The sequence below is a fragment of the Nothoprocta perdicaria genome, unplaced genomic scaffold (assembly GCF_003342845.1).
Source record: "Nothoprocta perdicaria isolate Ctin4 unplaced genomic scaffold, notPer1 scaffold_5, whole genome shotgun sequence".
In the NCBI taxonomy this organism is placed as follows: Eukaryota; Metazoa; Chordata; class Aves; order Tinamiformes; family Tinamidae; genus Nothoprocta; species Nothoprocta perdicaria.
Genome location: NW_020455754.1, coordinates 494,960 through 515,789, shown reverse-complemented (window position 1 = coordinate 515,789; position 20,830 = coordinate 494,960). Strand labels below are relative to the sequence as shown.

General features: G+C 43.7%; 1 protein-coding gene across 1 annotated transcript in view; it reads right to left on the bottom strand.

The window, feature by feature from the left end:
* HECW1 (HECT, C2 and WW domain containing E3 ubiquitin protein ligase 1) overlaps positions 1 to 20,830 on the bottom strand; it is a 138,828-nt gene that overhangs the window by 10,376 nt on the left and 107,622 nt on the right. The window contains exons 10-15 of the mRNA XM_026047677.1: positions 18,015 to 18,116; positions 12,676 to 12,826; positions 6,901 to 7,031; positions 5,272 to 5,393; positions 2,252 to 2,437; positions 1,465 to 1,599 (exon numbers count right to left, since the gene is read on the bottom strand). Coding sequence (XP_025903462.1) covers positions 1,465 to 1,599; positions 2,252 to 2,437; positions 5,272 to 5,393; positions 6,901 to 7,031; positions 12,676 to 12,826; positions 18,015 to 18,116 — 827 coding nt within the window. The remainder of the gene's footprint in view (positions 1 to 1,464; positions 1,600 to 2,251; positions 2,438 to 5,271; positions 5,394 to 6,900; positions 7,032 to 12,675; positions 12,827 to 18,014; positions 18,117 to 20,830) is intronic.

Below are 20,830 nucleotides of genomic sequence, written 5' to 3'. Positions count from 1 at the left end.
CACAAAGCACATCCAAATACACGTGGAAAAAAGAGCGTGAAACACAGAGCTCTTGATATATGGGCTGAGTTTCGAAGGGCTGAATCTTCTCCTTGTAAATGCGGGGTTTTAAGCACTGATGCAAAGTCTGTGGAAATCAATGGGAGTCCTTCCAGTGGAGCAGCAGATGCCCCTGGATGGGAAGCTAGCACCGATGCCAAGGCTGCAGAAGGTGGATGCAGCGTGGGAAGCTGCCCAGGCCCTGCCAGGAGCGAGGGGAGGGCGCCAGCACTTAGGGCTGCCCAGACACAAAGCCCCTTTCCCTTCTCGTGCCAGGGCTGGGCTACTCGTGCCAAACCGGTGCACCTGGCCAAGAGYTGGCCATTGCCCCAGGGTCATTGTCAAAACTACTCACCTCTTCCTGTAAATGATAATTTGAGTTTCTTGCAAATTGTTCTTTGCCAGTCCTGCTACCAGAGTAAAGTGTGTTTGTCATGCTGGGTTTGCTGAGTCACTCTGTGGTGTTCCTGTGCCTCACTGGGTGAATACATAAGCAAGCTGTGGGCAAACCAGGGCCCAGATCTGAATCCTTGTGAGGGTGACTTTTGCATTCACATCACTTGACTCGGACACACTAGCAACACTAAASTGCAGGAAATTGCTAACTGGGGGGAAGATGAGGCAGAAATACTTTAATCTGCAAAAAGTATTTTGCTGTATTCATCCAAGATGGGTAAAACCCATCCAAGTTGCTTATGCCTGGTCTGCCTTTGGCTCTGAACTCACACCCTCTCCACCTTCTGATCCCAAGCAGTAGGAAGGATGCAAACTGAATCTGGTACAGTACATTTTAATGTTCATCCACCTACAAATCCTTGCTAGTATGAATTTTCTACAAGAGCAATGTGACTGCTGGTACTTTTGCCTCCTGATACAGCAGTGGGATTTATGCTTCAGTCATCCTGCCCATACTGCTCTTTRGTGAAAATCAGCCCCATGAAATGTAGGAAAGACTGTTTAGCCTGATTGGAAGGTTAAGGAAGCAAATGCCAACAAGTATTATTATACTTGCTAGGGTATATCTCTTTAGAACATGGTCACTGTGGGAACTGAAGAAAGATTTGAGGCTGCTAAAGTATCAGGCCATAAAAATAATTAATGATTTGCCTTTACTAAAGCAAGACGAGGATATTAAAAAAAAACAACGAATTATAAATCTAACTTTGTCATAATTTCACTTCAGTTATTTAGCTTTATCAATTTATTATTCTATTCTGAAAAGGGTCAAAAGACAAACCTTCATAACCTGCAGGCTCTTAGAGAAACCCTACAGTAAAAAAAGAGACCGCTCACTTGCTTTGGAAGATTTGGAAATGCAGATTTGGAAAATCTGCAAGATAATTTGTTCAAGCACTTCCAAACATGAAGAGTCTGTAATTCTGCAGAGATTAATGTCAAGAAGAGCTGAGCGGCTCCCCCCGTTACCTCCCCAGCGCTGTAGCTCCGCAGCCGCTGCAGGTGCTGCCGGTGCGTCAGGTGGTTGGGGAGACGGCCGTTCTGCAGGGGGATCCTGGGGTCTATGAAAGTGGTCGCACGGCTGTTGTGGTCGACGAAGAAAGACTGTAACGCAGGAAAAAGGGTTCGGTTGGTTGCTTTGCTGTTTGTTTGTTTGTTGTTGTAAGAAGGTAGTCAAAACTGGCAGCACTGGGGGATTACACATTGTCAAATCGCCCAGTAGTCAGAACTGGGGGATTACAAATTGTCAGCCACTGGTGACTGGGTTCCTGAAATCTCCTCTTCAGGCCCAACCTGTGGAGGGTATCTGTGAGGAAYGGGGCTTTCCACACTGAGCTAGAACTGCTCACCGAAAATACCTAATGTTACATGACTAAAAATAATGTGCAATGATCACAAGATAAATACAACAGAAAAGTAYAGAACTATCAAGGAACATTTGTTAATCTATGTGATGGTTCAAGAAGTCACCCAGCAAAGCATTATAGAGACAAACAGYCAAATTTTGCAGTCATGACACATCTAAACTCAGGCTTAATTTTGCTGTTGTTGCTAGTCCAACACTGCCCTGGCCATGTGTGATACCCCACAGAAAGCTGGGGTCACCACTACGGTCTAGAACATTATCTTGAAGCTTTTTTTCCAACTCCTGGAATAACTTTGCTTGCTGCCTGTGTTGTTTAAGCCAATTTTGAGTCAAGAAAGAACCCTGAGTGATCACAGAGTAAAATGTGATGAGTTTTGTTGATGCTCTTACCTTGCCCTGTTGGTCAGTTTTGATCTCCCAGCCACGAGGAAGTTCCAGACGGGTATCAGCAAACATGTTGATAAAATTTACCAGGTCTCTGTTGTGCTGATAGCGTTCAAAATTACGAGCATCTCTACGGATCTTCAGGATCATGTGCTTCAAGCAGGTACTGTTAGTGAAGACTCGATAGGCACTCTGTAAGATGGGAAACAAAGATGAGAAAAGTCAGTTCCAATGTCAAAAGAACACATTTTGTTGTTTCGTGGGCTGTATATGAAGAACTCAAACAAATCCCATTAAAGTCAAGAAAAAATTCCATTTCATTTCAATCATTTCAATGACTACTATATATGAACACCTAAAAGTAAGAAATATATTCTGGATGTGCAAACATCCCACACACCATGCACAGGAAGCTTGCAAACTGCCTCCTACTTCACTGCTAAAAGACAGTCAGCTGAGACACCACACGCTCACTGTGCATGCAGTTGGGCCTAATTACATTGCCTCCCTGGCCCAAGCAAAACACTGCGTGTGTGCCTAGACTATTCCAGAAAGGCAGTTGTGAAAATCTATGTATGCTGCAATTCATATCAAAGTGCTTGTGATAGGATCCATCAGCTGTGGAGGACTGCAGTATAGATGTCCACATCTGACTTTGTCACCTTAGGGTCACTTCATACTCACAGACAGAAGTGGACAGTTAAAAGTTTTTCATCTTGGAAAATATAATTAGTTYCCAGGAATCGCATTCTACTTTCTGCACTGACTACAAAGCATGTCAGATGGATATATTTTTGGGAGCCAGATGAACACCAGCCTTGAGGCACCCTTGTATCTTACAGTGGACTTGAACTCTAGTTCTTGCTCTTGCAGGAACATGCACTGAGGCTGAGCAGGGTGAGTTTGTGCTGATTTGGTGGCAGGATAGGCGCCCTAATCAGTCATATTTGTTGCCACAATATATTTGATGATACAACACCACAAAATACACATGATGATAATAGCTTTTTGCCATGGTCCATGGTCTACCCTTTGGACTTTTTATTTTAGGTGAAATGTTCCTCAAGACAGGGCATAAAAGTTTACAAAAATCTGCACCCCGTCTGAGCTGGAGAGAAAATGGGAGGGCACTGGTCCTACTCGTGAGCCCAATGACTGTAATTAATCCCGAGAGCTTTGGCTGCACTATACGAAGCACTTCATGAAATCCCTGTCACTGAAGGACTTGGGCCTCAAGGATGCTACTTCTGGTGTGGATACCTGTCCAGAGAATCGGACCTAACAAATCTGAATTCTCTATTTATGTGTATATTTAATCCATTCTAACTACTGCAGTGCAAGAAAACATTTACAAGTATTACTTTTTCTTTTTATGTAARGATTTATCGTAGTGGTAGTGTTGAAAAAAGAATACCTCTTTGCAGCTCAGGGTCCCTAACTATGTTAAGTAACGGCAAAGGTTGTGAAATCAGACATATGATCTCTGCCTTAAAGATATAACTTAAATTATAACCTAGGAAAGGTCACAAATTGCTGAAGTCCCAGTGTACTGCACAAAAGAATGTTTGATCTAATGTTTGATCAGCGACTGAGTATCTCTTTGTTGCTTAACTAYGGAAAGCAAAAATGTAGTTTTATAAAAATGCAGTTTTAGCCCTCCATGGAAATAAAATATCTGCAAAATGAGCACCTTTTAATTCCAACTGCTGCATAATATTTTCCACTCTCAACTTCATTGGTATAATTAATAGATTTAATAGGGGGTTGCGGTTAAAATACTACAACCATCTTAAGCCAAAAGTAATGTGGGCCATTATTTCTGTACAAGTGGCATCTGTATCACTATTCGACAGATGTTTCAGGAGATTATTCTGGCTCCCATGTTAGTGACAACTTTGCAAGTTTGAACCAAGAGCTCTTTTGGATTTGCTGTTTTAGCACGGAACGAAGCTGGGACTCAGTCTCCTGTGAGCTCTTCATTTACCACTACAGAATCAGTTGCTCATTTCTCAGCCAAGCCTAATGAAAACGAGCTACAAATCATCAATTATCAGCCCAGCAATGGACATGATGTGCCCTCCATAACCTAATTCAGCTAAAGTCAGATATATGCCTTCCCTGGTAAAGTTTCAGGGGCAATAATCTCTGGCAGAGAACTGGAGATGGAGAGCTGGTATCAACCTGTGCAGCATCAGAGCCAGAACAGGATGTCTGTCTTCAGTGAAAGACCTGTGCTAAGACAATTCTTAAAATTTTCATTTCTTAAAAAAAAAAAAGGGGGGGCTGTTTTATCCAGGAAAGGAAAATTCTCCAAAGATTCTGAAGTCATGCATGTATGTCCAGCTGAAATACCTTCAAGACCCAGAAAACTAGGACAGAAACCTGGTAATTGCACCTCTCCTTGTGACATTTCCCTAAGTGTTGTCTTCCGAATGGCCTACCCTGTAAGTTCTTCTACTTCTGCACATGAGGTTTGCAAGAACACATGTAGATTTGTTGTTTTTCTGGAAAAAAACATCTATACAATTGAAAACAGTTATAATAGTTATACTGACTCAAATGAGTACGTCCTTCATTGCCTGACATATTTTCCCCATCTGTTTCTTGGGAATGCAAACTGCAGGTGCCAATAAGAAGTTTGTTCTGTATTTCACTGAGATTTCATAACATTTGTATAAAATTCCTCAGAAACAAGGATGCAAAAGCAATAATATTAAGCCTTGCAGCAAAAGAAAACAGAATGAACCAAGAACAACCCAGGATTTCCTGCATATTCTGGAAGGATAATAGTAATGAGGCAAGAATTTCTTCTATGCCAGGAAATTTCCTGTATGAAGAAGAATTTCAGCAAAAGTTTCTTTGAAGCAGTCGGCCTGTGCTGTGCTCAGCTTGTCTGGTGCTCAGAAAGGACAAGTGCACCTGAATTGGGCAATTAAAATTCACTGTTCATCCTCAGCGAAGGCCTGGGGCTCGGCTTTTGCGCTTTGAAAGCAGTGGCACTGAGAGAGCAAATCACAGTTACTCACATAGTTTGCATGCAGCACGGTGAAGAACTCAGGATTGGTGATGAACTTCACAGCKGGAGACTGCAGCAACAAGGTGATTTTTTGAGAATTCACGGGAGAAAGGGAACCTTCCCTCCTAATTTCTGGGGAGAAAAAAAGAGCACAACGCAAAACCTTGTTAACATTGCAAAASAGTATATTATTTCACTTTTATTGCATGGTCACAGATGCATATATAAACATGTATAAGAACATCACCACCCTGCCCAATAAATAGTGTCTTTGTGTTTTGAAGACAAGCCTGCTGGCAAAATAGCAGATGTTTCCCTTATGGTTAGTGTTGCAGAGCTGAGAGAGGCAGGGCAGGACCTGGATGTTTTTCAACCCTGCGCGATATAAAACTCTGGGTCACGTCCACTGCTGCTCACATCGACACTGGCAATGGGACCACATCAGTGTTCACTAGCTGAGGGCTTCTTTCAGTGCTGTCAGCCAAATCCTCAGCACGGTCATCCCCATGGTTGATTCCTGAGGAGAAAGCTGATTTCCAGTCCAGTCTGAGGTGTTCACCAGCACAAAGCATTTGGTAGYAAGGCTGGGTTAATCAAGTCCCCTGCTCTGCTGCTCACTTCCATGCTGGTGATGTAAAGCACCATACAAGGTCCTTCTGCTCTTTTCCTTTTACATTTGCCTTAAAAAATTCTTTTTAAATTGAAAGGCAAATGTGTCATACAACAGCTTTCTCTTATTCTAGCGTGGCTTGCATCTCCCCTTAATGTTTCAATTATTGGCATTAAATACCAATATATATCTTCCAAACTGCTTTTTGCCATTTGTTTTCATGGCATAAGTTTTTTTTTTAACTTCCAACAAAATACTCTGCTTCCAGAATTTTAAAGAAAAAATAAGTATTACTACTGCCAAGAAGGGTGGAAGAGCGCTCTGTCCATCCTGTCCTGCTCTTAAGTACACGTCTTCCTCTTCTCCTTTCTACTGTCACTAGTCCTGTTCTGGTCATGTAAAAAGAACTGATTTGGCTGTAAACTGCACCAGCCACAAGGTAAAAGATTTGTTTTCAGCCAGATCTGGTCTCTGCTCTGGGGCAGCATGTTGTCACACGAGTTAGTGATAAGCAAAGAGGTGGTTGTCCCTCCTTTGGTGGCAGCCTGTGCTTGGATCAGCTCACAGCTACCACAAAACCGCAGYCTTAAAAATGTAAGTATTTCATTCTCAATGCCAGGGCTGCTGCAGGTGCAACCACATGGGCAAGTGCTGCAGTGCCCTGGGTAGRTAAAGTATCCTTAGAAGGCAAAGCCCCCTGAGACCAAATCACACTGCATTAAGATAAAACAGTGCAGTTTTTGCAACAGTTTAGCTGGAAAAAAAAAAAGGTGCCTTCTCTAGTTTCATTTCAAATAATCCTTTACTAAAGTAAAAATACTTTGTCTGCGTTAGCAGTTGTTAAAAATACTAAAGCCTTTTGTCTCTGGCTTTGTACCTGCAGCTTCAGGGTTACACCTCTTTCTTTCACGTAGCTTCTGTATCTGGCTATAATGAACTTCCAGTACCCAGGGGAAAGGTCTGGGTATTCCCCAGAATCAAACGCGACCACTCAATGGTGGTGAACGTGAATGGTTTTCTTCTCCATACCTGAGCTTGTCTGGGAGGGCTCTGCCTCGGAGTCACTGCCTCCCCCCGTGGGAACCCTTTCCACTCTGTTGTTAACGATGGCATCATCCTCAGTCCGCTCCGTTGCAATCGTTCGCTGGATATTTTGGTATCTAYATGTTTTTAGAGAAAGGAACAATTTACTTTAGTTAACAGAAGAACTTCCTGGTACTTTCTACCTTAGCAGCGAACATTTGCTTGAACAGTTCCAATACTTTTACCTCCRGTATGCAAGATAACAAGAATATGCGCCCGACTTTTGTTCTCCAGCTGATGAAGCTCTTCACACTTGGACCAACCACTACATGGCAAACGTGACATTTGGCACTGATGAACAAATGTCTGTAACAGAGAGTAACCCCATGCACCAGTGCCAAGGAGGGCTGACCTGCTGGAGAGCAGCTCTGTGGAGAAGGACCTGGAAGTGCTGGTTGACAGCAAGGTAACCATGAGGCAGCAGTGCCCTCGTGGCCAAGAAGGCCAATGGGATCCTGGCTGCATCAAGAGGAGTGTGGCCAGCAGGTCAAGGGAGGGGATCCTGCTCCTCAGCTCTGGGGAGGCCGCACCTGAAGTACTGGGGGCAGTTCTGGGCTCCCCAGGACAAGAGGGACGTGGAGCTTCTAGAGAGGGTCCAGCGGAGAGCGACAAAGATGATTAAGGGACTGCAGCATCTATAGTACGAAGAAAGATTAAGGGAGCTGGGCCTGTTTAGCCTGGAGAAGAGAGAACTGAGAGGGGATCTTGCCAATGTACACAAATGTCTTGAGGAAGGGTGTCAAGAAAACGAGGCCAGACTACTTCCAGTGGTGTCAAGTGATTGGACAGCGGGCAATGGGTACAAACTTAAAAAGGACAGTTCTATCTGCATATGAGGAAGAAAAATCTTTCCTGTGAGGGTGACAGAGCCCTGGCACAGGCTGTCCAGGGAGGCTGTGGAGTCTCCTTCTCTGGAGGTCTTCCAAACCCACCTGGCTGCCGCCCTGTGCCCCATGCTCTGGGTGTCCCTGCTGGAGCAGGGGGTTGAACTAGATGAGCTCTAGAGGTCCCTTCCAACCTCAGCCATTCTGGGGTTCTGTGAATACTTCCATTGTGGTAGGCAGTGCAGCAGCTCGATTAGCAGGTAGTTTAAGCTCAAAGAACTTTTACAATCAAATTGATATGGCGCACACACACATTAAAAAAGAGAATAAAGATGTAACACATGAGCTGAGTGCACTGTGTGGGGAAGCAAGTGTTACGCTATTTACTGGCATCAGTGGGAGAGGGTGTTTATCTTGAGTTGGGTGATACCTAGTTGCAGAGCAAGGAAAAGGAAAGAATACAGAGATAAGCCAACATTATTGAGGGCGACAGAAATAAATGAACTAAAACCTGCAAGTGCAAGCAGCTTTAAATTCCATAATGTTATTTCCATATTAATTATGGAAGTAATTTCCATATTAATTGATAACAGGACTAGTCATGCTCTTAGAAAAGAAGAGCTCAATCCTAAACACTCTACTAGATCAGGATGAAAGAACAATCTAGAGTGTTTCAAATAGGTACTACACAAAAAAACTAATTCCAGTTAACATGTTCACCAAAATAAACAGATGAGTAAGGCAAGAGATGAAGATTTGTTTGTTTTTACTAGGAACCTACAAAGAAAACAAGTCTTTTTACATACTTGAAGATAAAAATAGAGAGAAGAAGGAAAGAAAGTGAAAAGGAAAGGAAAGAAAGAAAAGAAAGGAGAGAGAGAAAAATAGAAAAGAAGGAAAGAAAGAGAGAAAGAGAGAAAAGAAAGAATGAAAGGCAGAAATGAAAGACAGAAGGGAAGGAAAAAGGCCCTCAATATTTTAATTAGCTTTAACTCCACCCTGGTATTTTTAATCCGTATTTCTGGAATGCATTCCTGTACTGATATCAACTGGGATAGCTCTACTGTTTGTTTTTAATCTGATCCAATATTATTTGTCTCTCATCTTACTGACCGACATTCCCTCTCCCTTCATCAGCTCATCTTCCAACTTCTACATTTTCCTTTCTTCCTGTCTCTCTATTTGTTAATGTGCACTTTATTCCAAATTAGGAGTTGGTCAGGACTGAGCTCCTCAGAGTGACRTGGGATCATTAAAGACATATAGTTAGGATTCAGCTTTTATATACCACAAACAGTAGCCAGTTGCTCACTCCAACCTGACCTYGGGCAGAGGGACTGGAGGTAATTTAGAAAAATAATTGAAGTTTTAAGAGATTTATCCTAAACTTAGAGAATATAATGTATTTTCCCCCAGTAATCAAAGTAATTTGAAGCTACATTTAATATATGCTTCAATAGCTCAATAAACAGCATTTTTATAAGATTTAAGAAGAAAAGACTGGGCTTTTTTTGTTGTTTTTAAGTAAACATGCAACATTCACAAAGCAGATTTCACAGTAGCATAAGTTTACCTCAGCTGCTCTGCGCTTCTGTTTTAGACCCATGTTTTATATTTGTATTCACTTGACTGCAGGCTAATTGAACAAAGTTTCCATTCCAATACTTGAGGAGTTTTACGACACCCACATGCAATAGCAAGGGGAAAGAGAAAAAAAAGGAGTTCAAATATTCAAGGGATGTAAGCAGCATGTGAAGAAAATTAAAAAAAAGAACTGTAGCTCCGATTTAATTAGATGGCAGAAAATCCCTATTGGCAAATTTTAAACAGTAATATTAGCTGTATGCCAACAAAAGGCTACTATTTTTGTTTTAGTCTCAATATAATAAAATTGTCTTATATAAATACCAGAAAAATGTCAAAGCAATTGGAGAAAACATTGAAAAGGTAAAAGCTGTGGGAATGCCTCTGGAAATTTCAGTCTGCTTTCAAAGTGATTTGTCAATGAAATAGAGGTTTAGAAATATCACACAGAGGCTGTTTTAACTATGTAATTTTAATTTGCTATTTATTATTTCTTAAGATAAAGCAAGGACAAGTGTAGCTGTGAAAGCACCTACACTGCATAGGGGCTTTCCAATAGAGTTTGAACAGCAGTGGCTGTTACCTGCTTTGCTAACAAGCAAGCAGTCGCAGGTAGTGCTGTGGAAAATGAGCAAACATCTTTAAAATAAAAGGTAGAGATGTTTCTTTGGAGCTTGCCCAAAGCCTGGATTTCAATTTTGCATTCCTTGTATTCCCAAATGGCCAGTAGGGCTAATAGGAAGCTTTGAGCACAGAAGTAAATTGGGACTGGGCTCTTGGATTGGAGCAATCAGAGGTTTTTTCAAGCAGAATTTCCAAAGCTTTGTGGTTTTGGCCAGGCTAGAAAACACCAAGCTTCCTTGTAATATTCTGGTCTTTCCATTCCTCTCCCCATATGAAATCAGGAAGCTGAAAAGTGAGTAGATTGGTTTAAGAAGAAAAATAGCCAAGTTTTTTCAAACTGCCAGCATGATTCGAGTCCCATTTTGTTTGAGCCTGGAGCAAAAGTTCAGGCTGCTGTTAAGTCTATCAGCAAGGTCTGTGTTGCTGTTGCTTTGCCTAAAATAATTTTCTGGTGTGTATGTTGAAGATTGTTTCAAATAATGAATCTTGAAATACAACAGAAGAGTATTTGCAAAATGAATACTTAAACACAGTCTGATCCTCTGCAGCACTTTTCATTAACTGCTTAGGAAAAGTTATTTTCCTCACATGTGCCAAATCTGGAGAAATATTTGATTTTGTCCAGCTCCAGGACAAGGACAACACTTAAATTTATTAAAGCCAGGTTAAAAACGCAGAAATAGCTTTCATATTCAGAAATATTCAGCTTGGTTGAAACCATTATAATGTTCAGCACAAAGCCATTTCACAGGACTCTTAAGAAATGTTTCTATTCAACTGCCCAAACTTAGGAACAATGGGAGACCACTCCGGACTGACAGAAATTATTTACGTATTTTTTAATTTTAGTGGCTCTTCAGCAGACATTTCAGAATCATTATTTTCTCCATCTGTCCCAAGAAGCCATGAAAGTCCACATTTATTAATTGTAAAGTGTTTAGTCTCTATTGGATTCAGGTGAGGAGAGCGATGCCATTACTGAACATCTACGCTTCTCGCTCTGTGGATACTGGATATCTGAATACTGAAAGTGTTGAAATACAGAGACATGTATATATCAATAGTCAGTTCCAAAGCCAAATAAGTAAAAAACGATGATACTGAAAAAAAAAAAAAAAAACCCAAAAAAACAGACAAGATGGAAATATGGAAGAATAAAGTTTAAATCGGTAGGTCACAAAGGYAATGCCTTTGGTTTATTTATTAACTCGTGTGTGCTAACAGAATGGTTAAGTTCCTATGCAGACACTCTCGGGCATTTATTACTGGGTGCGTTGGGCTTGCATGAGGGTTCAATGACCAAAAGAAAGCAAGAAACACACACACACAAACTCAAAAAACCCCCGAGCTCTGAATTACACCCACAAGAGAGCTTCCTGTGTCAGATAACTTGCTCCAGTGGCAATCAAACTGAGTTTTGACATGACCCAAATATTTTTTAAAGACAAACTCTAMATGGAAGAGAAGAACCATGTAAATCCCTTCAAAGAGTCTACTAGAAATAGCCACTTTTCTTTGTTTCTTTAATGTTTACACGGATGCTTGACATATTCTGAGGAAAGCTATAATGGAAACAAACAGTGAGCAGGTTCTTTAACCCTTACAAAAATTAATATATGGTGGTGGTGTGAAACACCATCCAGAATAATGGATTTGGAGGCGGGGGCTGAGGGAGAAAGAAAATCATCTTTTTGAGGAGGATGTGARTGTGTCCACTTACTGTGCACAAAAATCACTTGCAGAAGACTGGTTTGCTCTCAAAAAGTTATTCAACTTTCTAGTCCATGTCACTCAGGACTCAGCTCCCCTTAGAGAGGAGGCAGTAGCTTCCAAACTGTTCTGCACCATGGAAAGAATACTTTGAAACTCTATATTCTTCCCTTAGCTCCTGATCCTTCTTTTAATGCAGTGGCCCAAAACTTCTGTGGTATTTCACATACTCTGATTAGAATATAATTTCAGTCTTGATTGTCTAGAAAAGGAACTGTATCATTACAGTAAGCAAGGAATAAAATGAACAAACAAACAAACCCAGAAGAAAACAAACCCAGAAGAAAACCTTTTTTCAACTAAAATGTGAGGATTTTGCCCCACTGCTTACTTTTTCCAGCTAAATTTCGCCTGAAAAGCAAACATGAGTAGGAAAAGATAAACAAATGCGGGTAGGAAGTTGTCAAACTAAGTGGAAAATGCATGTAAAAGATATTTGGGCTAGATTTGAACAAAGCCACAGCTTTATGAAGCCCAGTGCAGCACTGAGCAGGTCTATCTAGGTGTAGAGGGGTTACCTTCATAGTAATTCAATATTAATACTGGAAAAGCAGAGAGGTCCCCAGCGGCCACACGTGCGTGGGTAAYGTCCCACTGATAAGGCAACGCCACTGCAGCAAAATAGAGCTCAGAGACCTCTGCACATGCTGCGCTGCCGTGCTGGGGACTGAGCCATGGACGCTGCTCTTAGAGCCGAGTGGCAAAAACGGCTTCACCCCGTCTCCTCTGGAGTCCTTTCCCAAAGGTTCTCCATAATACACTTAGTTGGACACACTTTGCAACGTGGCTCATGATGAGGCCCCTCTCAGGTGGGCACGTCCGGCCGGGATGGCCGAGGAGGGAAGGCAGATCCGCAGGGAGCGGGCGGCGGGGAAGGCCGAGCGGGACTCGGCGGGGAGGCCGGCGCGCGAGCACTCACCGCCGGTTGAGCTGCTCCATTTGCTGGACGGAGCCGGAGCGGCGGATGCCCTCGGGCGTGGCGGCGGCCGTGGGGCGCTGCCACGTGGTGGTGCGGTTGACGTGGTCCACGTAGAACACCCGGCCGTGGCTGTCGATGCGCGCCTCCCAGTCTAGGGGTGCAAAGAGAGCAAGGGGGGCGCTCAGTGCCCCGCGCTGCCCSAGCGCCGGGGACGTGCGGGCACACACCTAGGGGCACACACGCGGTGGGGACACTGGCATACACGTGTATAGGTACGTCATATATATTCTAACATCTATAGATTCAGATATACCAAGCGCATATCCACATATATGTATATGYCGTATATACATATTCCTTCACTCAAAGCACATAGGCAGCCTATAGAATTCACTACCGTACACTGTGAAAAACAAGTGAYGCTGACCGTATTTGTAAAGGGCTGGATAATTTCATAATCAGTTATGCTGGTTGGCTGGATTTACTGGAGGTCAGGGCAGCCAGACAGGACAGGCCCTGAGCACAGAAAGATTAAGTCTCGGCTAATGCTTCAAATCCCGTGTTTTCTTTTTGGTTAGGTTTCAGAAGAAATATATTTCATTTCTCTTTTATAAAGTGCTTCAGAAGGATACAGAAGATTATAGTAATTATAGGCTCCCCCCCACCTAYAGCTGATCACAGCCTGGCTGGCCTGTTCTTAGAAATCTCTATAAATACAAGCAGATGATTGTCATAAATCTATTGCTCTCGTGAATGCCAGCTCGATGGAGAATTTGCAGCAGATTACTGAGTCTTCCAGCATGACTGTCTCCCACCAATATTAGTCTAAGCTGTCCCATGAATGAAAATTAGAAAGTTCTTGTATATCATCTTGATGGAYGGTGGAAAAATGACATCTAAAAGCGTGAAAAGCATTGAAAATATTGATAAAAATCATCTGGAAATAGGAAATTCAGAAGTGAATTTAAAAAAAAAACCTAAGCCATACACTGAATTGCTTGAAATGGATGGCATGAAGTACTATAAGCTTAATTTGCTAACTTGGTATTTCCAGATGATCACCAGCTGATGACATATCTATCAAACATGCACGTACTTGCTACATGTATTATATACAAGCCACCACCCAYATTCAGACACAAATGCACAGAGAGCAGTTACCTTTGGGGGCACACGGCCCCTCTTCTCCCCATACCCTTGCCATGGCTCTCTCCTTACTTTAGGTGGAGATGCATCTATTCCTTCTTCTATGGCTCTTTACAAGCAATATGGGACCACCTAGTTTTTATTCCTTTTATCCCCTACCCTCTAAGGGTGGGATTGAAGCTGTGCCTCTCCCTGCTGTGTATGGAAGCCACTCCTAGTTCCCTTCCCCTGAACACGGGCCCTGTCTGCATCCAGCTCCCATGTCCGGCCTGGTCCCACCCCAGGCCTGGCTGTCTTCAGTCTGCGGCTGGTTGCTCCTGCTACATGGATCATGGGAACCTGAAAACATGGACTTGGGGAGCCCCTGGAAGAACTTCCGTAGGATCAAAGGAGCAGGGAGCCACATCCACGCGCCTCACTTCTCCAAAGCTGAGGCAGCAACCTCTGTGCTGCCAGGGGCAGAGCACATACCCACCCCACAGGGGTACACGCGCCCCACGCACACACAGACGCTCTCACTGTGAATACCACTACATAACCTTAAGGAGAGGCCTCCCAGCTACTCCCACTGGCCTCCCTTTCCCAGGGACGCTGTGGCTGTTTCGAGAACATGGCTCAGTGGAAGCGATGCCTGAAACAGTGAAACGGGGCGCAGCAGGCAGAGCCGAGCTGCAGGGAGCCCCTCGGAGCCCTGTGGAGATGCGGGCCAGGCTGCAGGCCAGGTCCCTGCGGAGCGCATCACCCAGGGCAGCAGCCACGCCACCCCAGATGGAGAACGGGCCTCCTGCAACCATCTGCAGCATCAGCAACACAGAAATCCCCTTGGCCAGGCCACGGGCAATGGTTTGTACCACCACATCACTAAGAACACCTTCATTTTCCTCGCTGTTGTCTGGCAAGGGTCAAACACTTGACCTCACACCACACTGCAGGATCGTGCAGCAGGCTGAGAAWAATAAAGCTCAGTGGATAATTAGAGACTGGTAGGCAATTATTACACCCACATTCCGGCCAGSCCACAGAAGACATCACTTAATACTGGTCATACTGGTCTCCAGCCTGCTGATGGACATTCACTAAGAATAACACTACCCTGTTACACAGTGAAACAAGCGCTTCTCATGGTCCAGCCTTATGCAACACTGACTTAAGACTGTATCTCCAATTACACATAACTCAGAGCTCCTAAGCCTAGAAAGCTCAGAGGACCCAACCTGTGCAGAGCTTGGAGGTCGCAGTGACAACAGCAGGTCTGGATGGTGCTGCATTACAGTTTCTGGAAGACTGGAGGTACTGCTTACACAGCAAGCAATGTGGAGGTGCTGGAGGTATTGCTTACACAGCGAGAAACTGGGCTGACGCTTTCGCTCTCGCACTAAAGTATCAGGAACTACGATGTGCCCGACAGCCTCTGGGGAAGCTGCTGTGGCTCCACACAAACACCGTTCCTCGCAATGCTCTTCTGAGCAGGTGGCAGGTCACCACCTTCCTGGTCAACTGGGAGGGCTGGCAGAAGGTGGCAGGTGCTGATGCCTCTGCTGTATCTTCTCCCAGCCAACGCTGCACCTTCCGCCTCCCCACAAGACAACCAGCAAGTCAYGGAAGCCACTGAGGCTACGCACGGTACCGGCTGTGCAGGCAGACGGACGGGTGCCTGCACAGGGGGATGAACAGGCTGACAGGTGAACTGACAGACAGGACACTGACTCGGAGCATAAAGGATCTAGGAAGCAGCCAAATCTCCTCTGTTTTTTTCCTTTTTTTCCCTTCTTTCTTTTTTCTCTCCTTCAGGCAAGGACGACTGTGACTGCACATGCAGCCTCCACAGGAGGAGGACACTGGTCCACTGGTCACTGGCTGAGAACAGGACAATAAGGGTTTGTCCCTCAGTGATCCCCCTCTATCAACCAATTTATATTGCACAGCAGCCCCTGAACCTCTTCTGCCTTATGCCAGGAGACACAGGATTTTCTGGCAGGCCCATAATCCTGGAGGGGCAAAACAAACCCGCTGGTTCTGCCTTTCTAAGCTCAGCCACACCGCCAGCACAGAGGCAGCTCTGAACAGGGCACATGTGTTTTTCTTGGCTTCAGTGCTGCAAGGTTTCCAGCAGCATTAGCAAATACAAGCATAGTAAGAGGTGACTATTAAGGCTGTCATGAGGCCATACAAACTGCAAATCTTCTGTCAATCTCCAGCGTGCCTTAACTTTCCGACTGGTCATTACAGCATTCCTACATACATAATAAATYTGCTCTGCCATATGTTGCCCAATAAACTTGTCTGAAATTAAATTTCCTCCCTGGAACCAGCTGTTGTGGAGTTACGATGAAACAAAGTTATTATTTGGAAGACTTATTTGAAAGAGAAGAAAAGACTATCCACGGATTCTCCAGGACAGAGGTAAAACCAGTCAATATTGGCAATGTGTCACTAACAGTAAATTATCCTTGATGCTACTTCCAGACAGAGGCTAATGCTGCATGTGTGATAAAAGCCAGCTGACCACTTAACTCTTGTTTCAAATATAAAATGTCTTTCTCTCACACAATTCAATAATTATTTATCTGTGGATGAAGTGGCATTAAAGGCACTGAGGTAGTGATACTGAMTGCTAGAAGAAAAAATATTTCTAGATATTTCTAAATATTTTTCATCTTGAAATTACTTTAAAATTTYATTGACAGTTTTGGGCAGTGCCTTTCTAGATGATAGTATCTTATTATTTTTACCTCCCAAAAAGTTAACCTAAATTCCTAAAAAATTCACTATTCATCACTATATTCCTAAAAGAAATCATGTATTTAAGTCAATAGTTTCAATCTTTATTGCAAATATGTTATATGCAAATACTTAAAAACAAATGCAYATCACTTCCCCACTGTATTGCATACTTTGGATTACATGTCCTTACACCCTACCGTGCCAGCCTTTGTGAAAACCAGTGATAGAAACACTTGCCTTTTGGGGCTGCTCATCAAGCCCAGCATTGGATTGGCAACAGCAGCTAACAGGACACAGATACACAACATTTTCCTGTTTATTTTTTACCTCAACCGCTGCCAGTGTCCTCTCATTAAGGCATCGCATTGGGAACGTGCCCTGTGCACCAGGCGTTGAGGTAAGAGTGGGAAGAAGAGAAATAGCTGCCTGTTACAGAGGCAGCCGTTCCCATTTCATCACTCTCTGCAGCCACAGCGGGGCTCTAATAAGACTCCACTGGGCTAAAGGCATCTGAATCGTTCGTTGCTGCTTGCGCAGCCGATGCCAGCACCGAGGCCATCTGCAGCTCGGGGAATACTGAGAGCTTCGCTGGTAAAGGATGAGTTATTTGTCAAGGGCAGCATGTGCAAAATAAGTGTGCTCCCTATTTGGGCTTTGAAGAAAATAATGGGCTTTGTTTATAGGCCTGGTTGTTTTTCTGAGGAACTGAATGRTTTAGGGTCTTAAATCATATGCTGAAGTTGAAGGGTGATGCTGAATGTTGCAGGGCAGAGAGTGCACTCTTCTGGGCAGTTCATGCTAATGCAAAAAGCGGGGTAATCCTCCAGGATCACACAAGGRAAAGGCTATGGAGACAAGAGGAAACACCTCCAGCAACTGCTATGGAGCTAAAAATCCCATACTATCAGCCTGCTAATCCACCACTTTGCTTAAAACCATTTCATTTTCTTATTGCTGTCAAGTGCAGACCCCATTACAGTCCATAATGAACATAAAATTCATTGATTATCAGATCCGAAGTCAGAGCAAAAAGACAAAAAAAAAAAAAAAAGACACAAAAAAACACAAGAAACACAAAAAAAAAAAACCCAAAAATCTGAAGACAAACTTTGTAGAGAAAAAGAGAGTACTGTGTCACTACAGCACCCAGAGGCTTCCAGATCACTTTACAGATACCCACTCATACCAGTCTTGTAGCAGGGACTGGCGACAAGGGAATATCATTGCCATTTCACAGTAGCCATGGAGGACAGACCAAGGCAGAAGGAGCTTATGGAGCTTGTCCAAAATAACATGACAACATTTGGAGTCGGGATCAAATACGGGAAACAAAAGGGCATATTGCTTGAGTTCTGCAGAATGAGTATACAGGACAGACGGGGTCATTTAGAAAGACGTACTGACCTCTACACTGTTTCAGATAACAGGAAAGGTTGAGAAATACAATAAATTAAAAAACTGAAGCTTACTTGGTGGAAGAGGCTCATCGATAGTTGGGTAGTGGTGATGGTCAGGCCTCAGGGAAGGAAGCTGGCTGACTGGCTGAGAATTATGGAGTAAAGRGCAATCACCTACGGACAAGATATTCAAGACATTCACAGTCATTCACTGTTTTCACAACGTGGTTTAAAAAATGTGCTACTGTAAAACAAGTGATTATTTTGTAGAAAAGGTTAGTGTAGTGTTGTGCTAGCAGCTCTGTTTTCTCCTTTTTYCAGGCTCTATTTTATAACTACTCATATGTCAAAGAATCATTCAAAATAATGCAGCCAAGAGTCTGGTCTTGGGTTTCAGTCACTGCTGAACTATTATGGGCCAGATTCTGGACTCATTTACTCCAGAAACACAAGTGTAAGCGAGAGAAGAATCAGGCTTGATCTCTGAGAAGTACTGTGTAAGTACAACCAAACTCAAAGCTTCTGCAGAAACTGGTCAGGAACGTGCAAAATCCATTCCAACTTTCTAGTCACCCCATTAGAGAACTGTGAGGCTCAAAGTTGCCTTTGAAGCTTTCTCCACTTTTCCAAAAAAGTACTAGAGATGAACACGTGGACTGAAGTGGTAAGATTTTGCAGTCCCTGCAGAGCAGAAGATCATCCCCTTSTAGAGTCATTTTTCCAAAATTCAGCTCTCCATCTTGAGTGGAAGGAAGGAGAATGAGAGAAAGACCAGARACAGGTAGGAGACAAGTGATAGTAGAAGAGGTTAAAAGACAGTGAGACAGAGCCAAGATCTGAGATAAAGAGGGAAGACCTGGGACAGAGAAGTGGGAAAGAAGAAGAGAAGGAGACATAAAATAGGGCAGAGGAAGTTTTTAAACACCAATATTGCATATATGCCTGTGTATCCAAATATGAAATAATGGAACCTAAGCAAATTTCCAACCTGATGTTCTGTCAATGGGAATGAGTAASCTGAGATTCAGTCAAGGTTTACAGAATTCCTTAAGAAACTAAGAAGTTTATTGTAAGGATGAAAAACTACTCTTAATCCTAGAATTAAGCGTGAAAATGAGGAACCTGCAAGTTAAAACTCCACAGGTTTCATAATTCAGATCTCTTTCCAGTCTTTAAAACCTTAGAAATCAGGACTATTTATCCTATTAACGGACGTATTTTCATGTCGTATGATGGCAGTTGTTCACTACAACCTCCAGCTGCATATAAGCCTGTGTTATACAGATACAGCCTAAGTTACATAACATTTATATGCATCAAAAAGATGCAAATTAGGGGAAAAATGCTTAACATTTCTGAAATCACCAGAGTATTATACAAAGCTACTTTAAAACGCAGAAGAGCCAAAATTCATCTGGGCCAAATTCACTATATGCTGGCTGGTTTAGCTATCTTTAATGCTGGGATCTTAGCATGCTAAGAATAAGCATTCTATAGAAATAACATCTAGGTATTGAATTGTAAAATAAACAGCTACCTAAAATGTGCATTTGTTTTTCCTTTGGGAATAGCTAGAGGGCAGAAGTCAATTTAAGAACAACTATAAAAAAACTCACACTATCTAGAAGTGAGAAAAATCGCTTGCATAAGAATCCTCCCTCTTCTGTGTGTTCTGATGATATCATTCGGCCTCTTAATTGTCTTCATTAAACTACTTGTGTATAGACACATCTAACAGTCATATGTGCTGCATGTTTTGAGCAGACAGCAAAATTAYATACGTTATTTCTCGGGGCTAGAAGCCCCACTCTGATACCCTAAAAAGAACATGGTGCACCAGCTACCAAGCACCAGCTGCCACACCATCTATCTACGTTTCTTTACTTACCATCATTGACTGCTCCCTAGTCAGACAGTAAGGCCAGGGCGGCAGCAGGGCGGTAGCACCAGTCACCTGGAGCGGGTGGAGGGACCACAGCTACTGCGCGTGTCGGGGCCACCAGCTCACGCAACACCGTGGGCAGTTAGGGCTGCGCTTCACACGCTCCCTCTCGGCTAGCCCGGGGCTGCAGGGAAGCGGGATGCGGCGCCCGCCCACCCTCCGGACACCCCGTCGCAAGAGGAGCGCCCCATCCAYGAGCAGGGGCCCACGCGTGCTCAGGCCCACGCAGCCGGCCCCCCGGGCAAGCAGGCCAGCGGATTCACGTACCAAGAGCCCAGCCCACAAGCGGGCAGGCCCATGGCACGGTGCAGCTCTGAGGATCTGCTCCTCTAGGCTCATTTCTGCTCTGCAGAGCAAGCTGTGGTCCAGACCTTGCCATTTAGAAAGTCCTTACACAGCCTGGTGTAGAGACAGGCTACAATCTTCCTGTCTTGGGGGGGCCTGTGGCCGTAGGTGAGGGGAAATATAGTGGGAATGGGGGAAGAAAAAGTGGAGGGCTGCTTTGGTTAGGGCTGCGAGCGGCCCCCAAAAACGTTATCCTCTTGGTGACACTTTAATTTGCTGTCCCTCTGTCAGGCCACAGATGGTTGGGATCTGGCAATGTGAAGACTACCTCCCGACCTTGCTGCACAGCCCTTAGCTGCAGCTGAGGCCTCTACTTCTTCAGCCGGGCAAAGCAGGGAAGAAGCTGAAGAGGAGACGAGTGACCAAACTGGATGCTCACGGAACTTCACTATGTAACGTGAGTTACTGTAAGGCTTTGAAGGGCCTGGGGGAAAAATCAGGACCTAAACTGCACAGACAAACAATAATGATCTTAATTATCTTATATCTGCAGAGAACGTGAAGGAGATGAGAACTCCATTCGACACAGACACATTTGCCAGCATCCGAGAGAAAAACACTCTCTGCCAAGGTGCCCTGTAGCTTGTGAAATCTGAGGTAG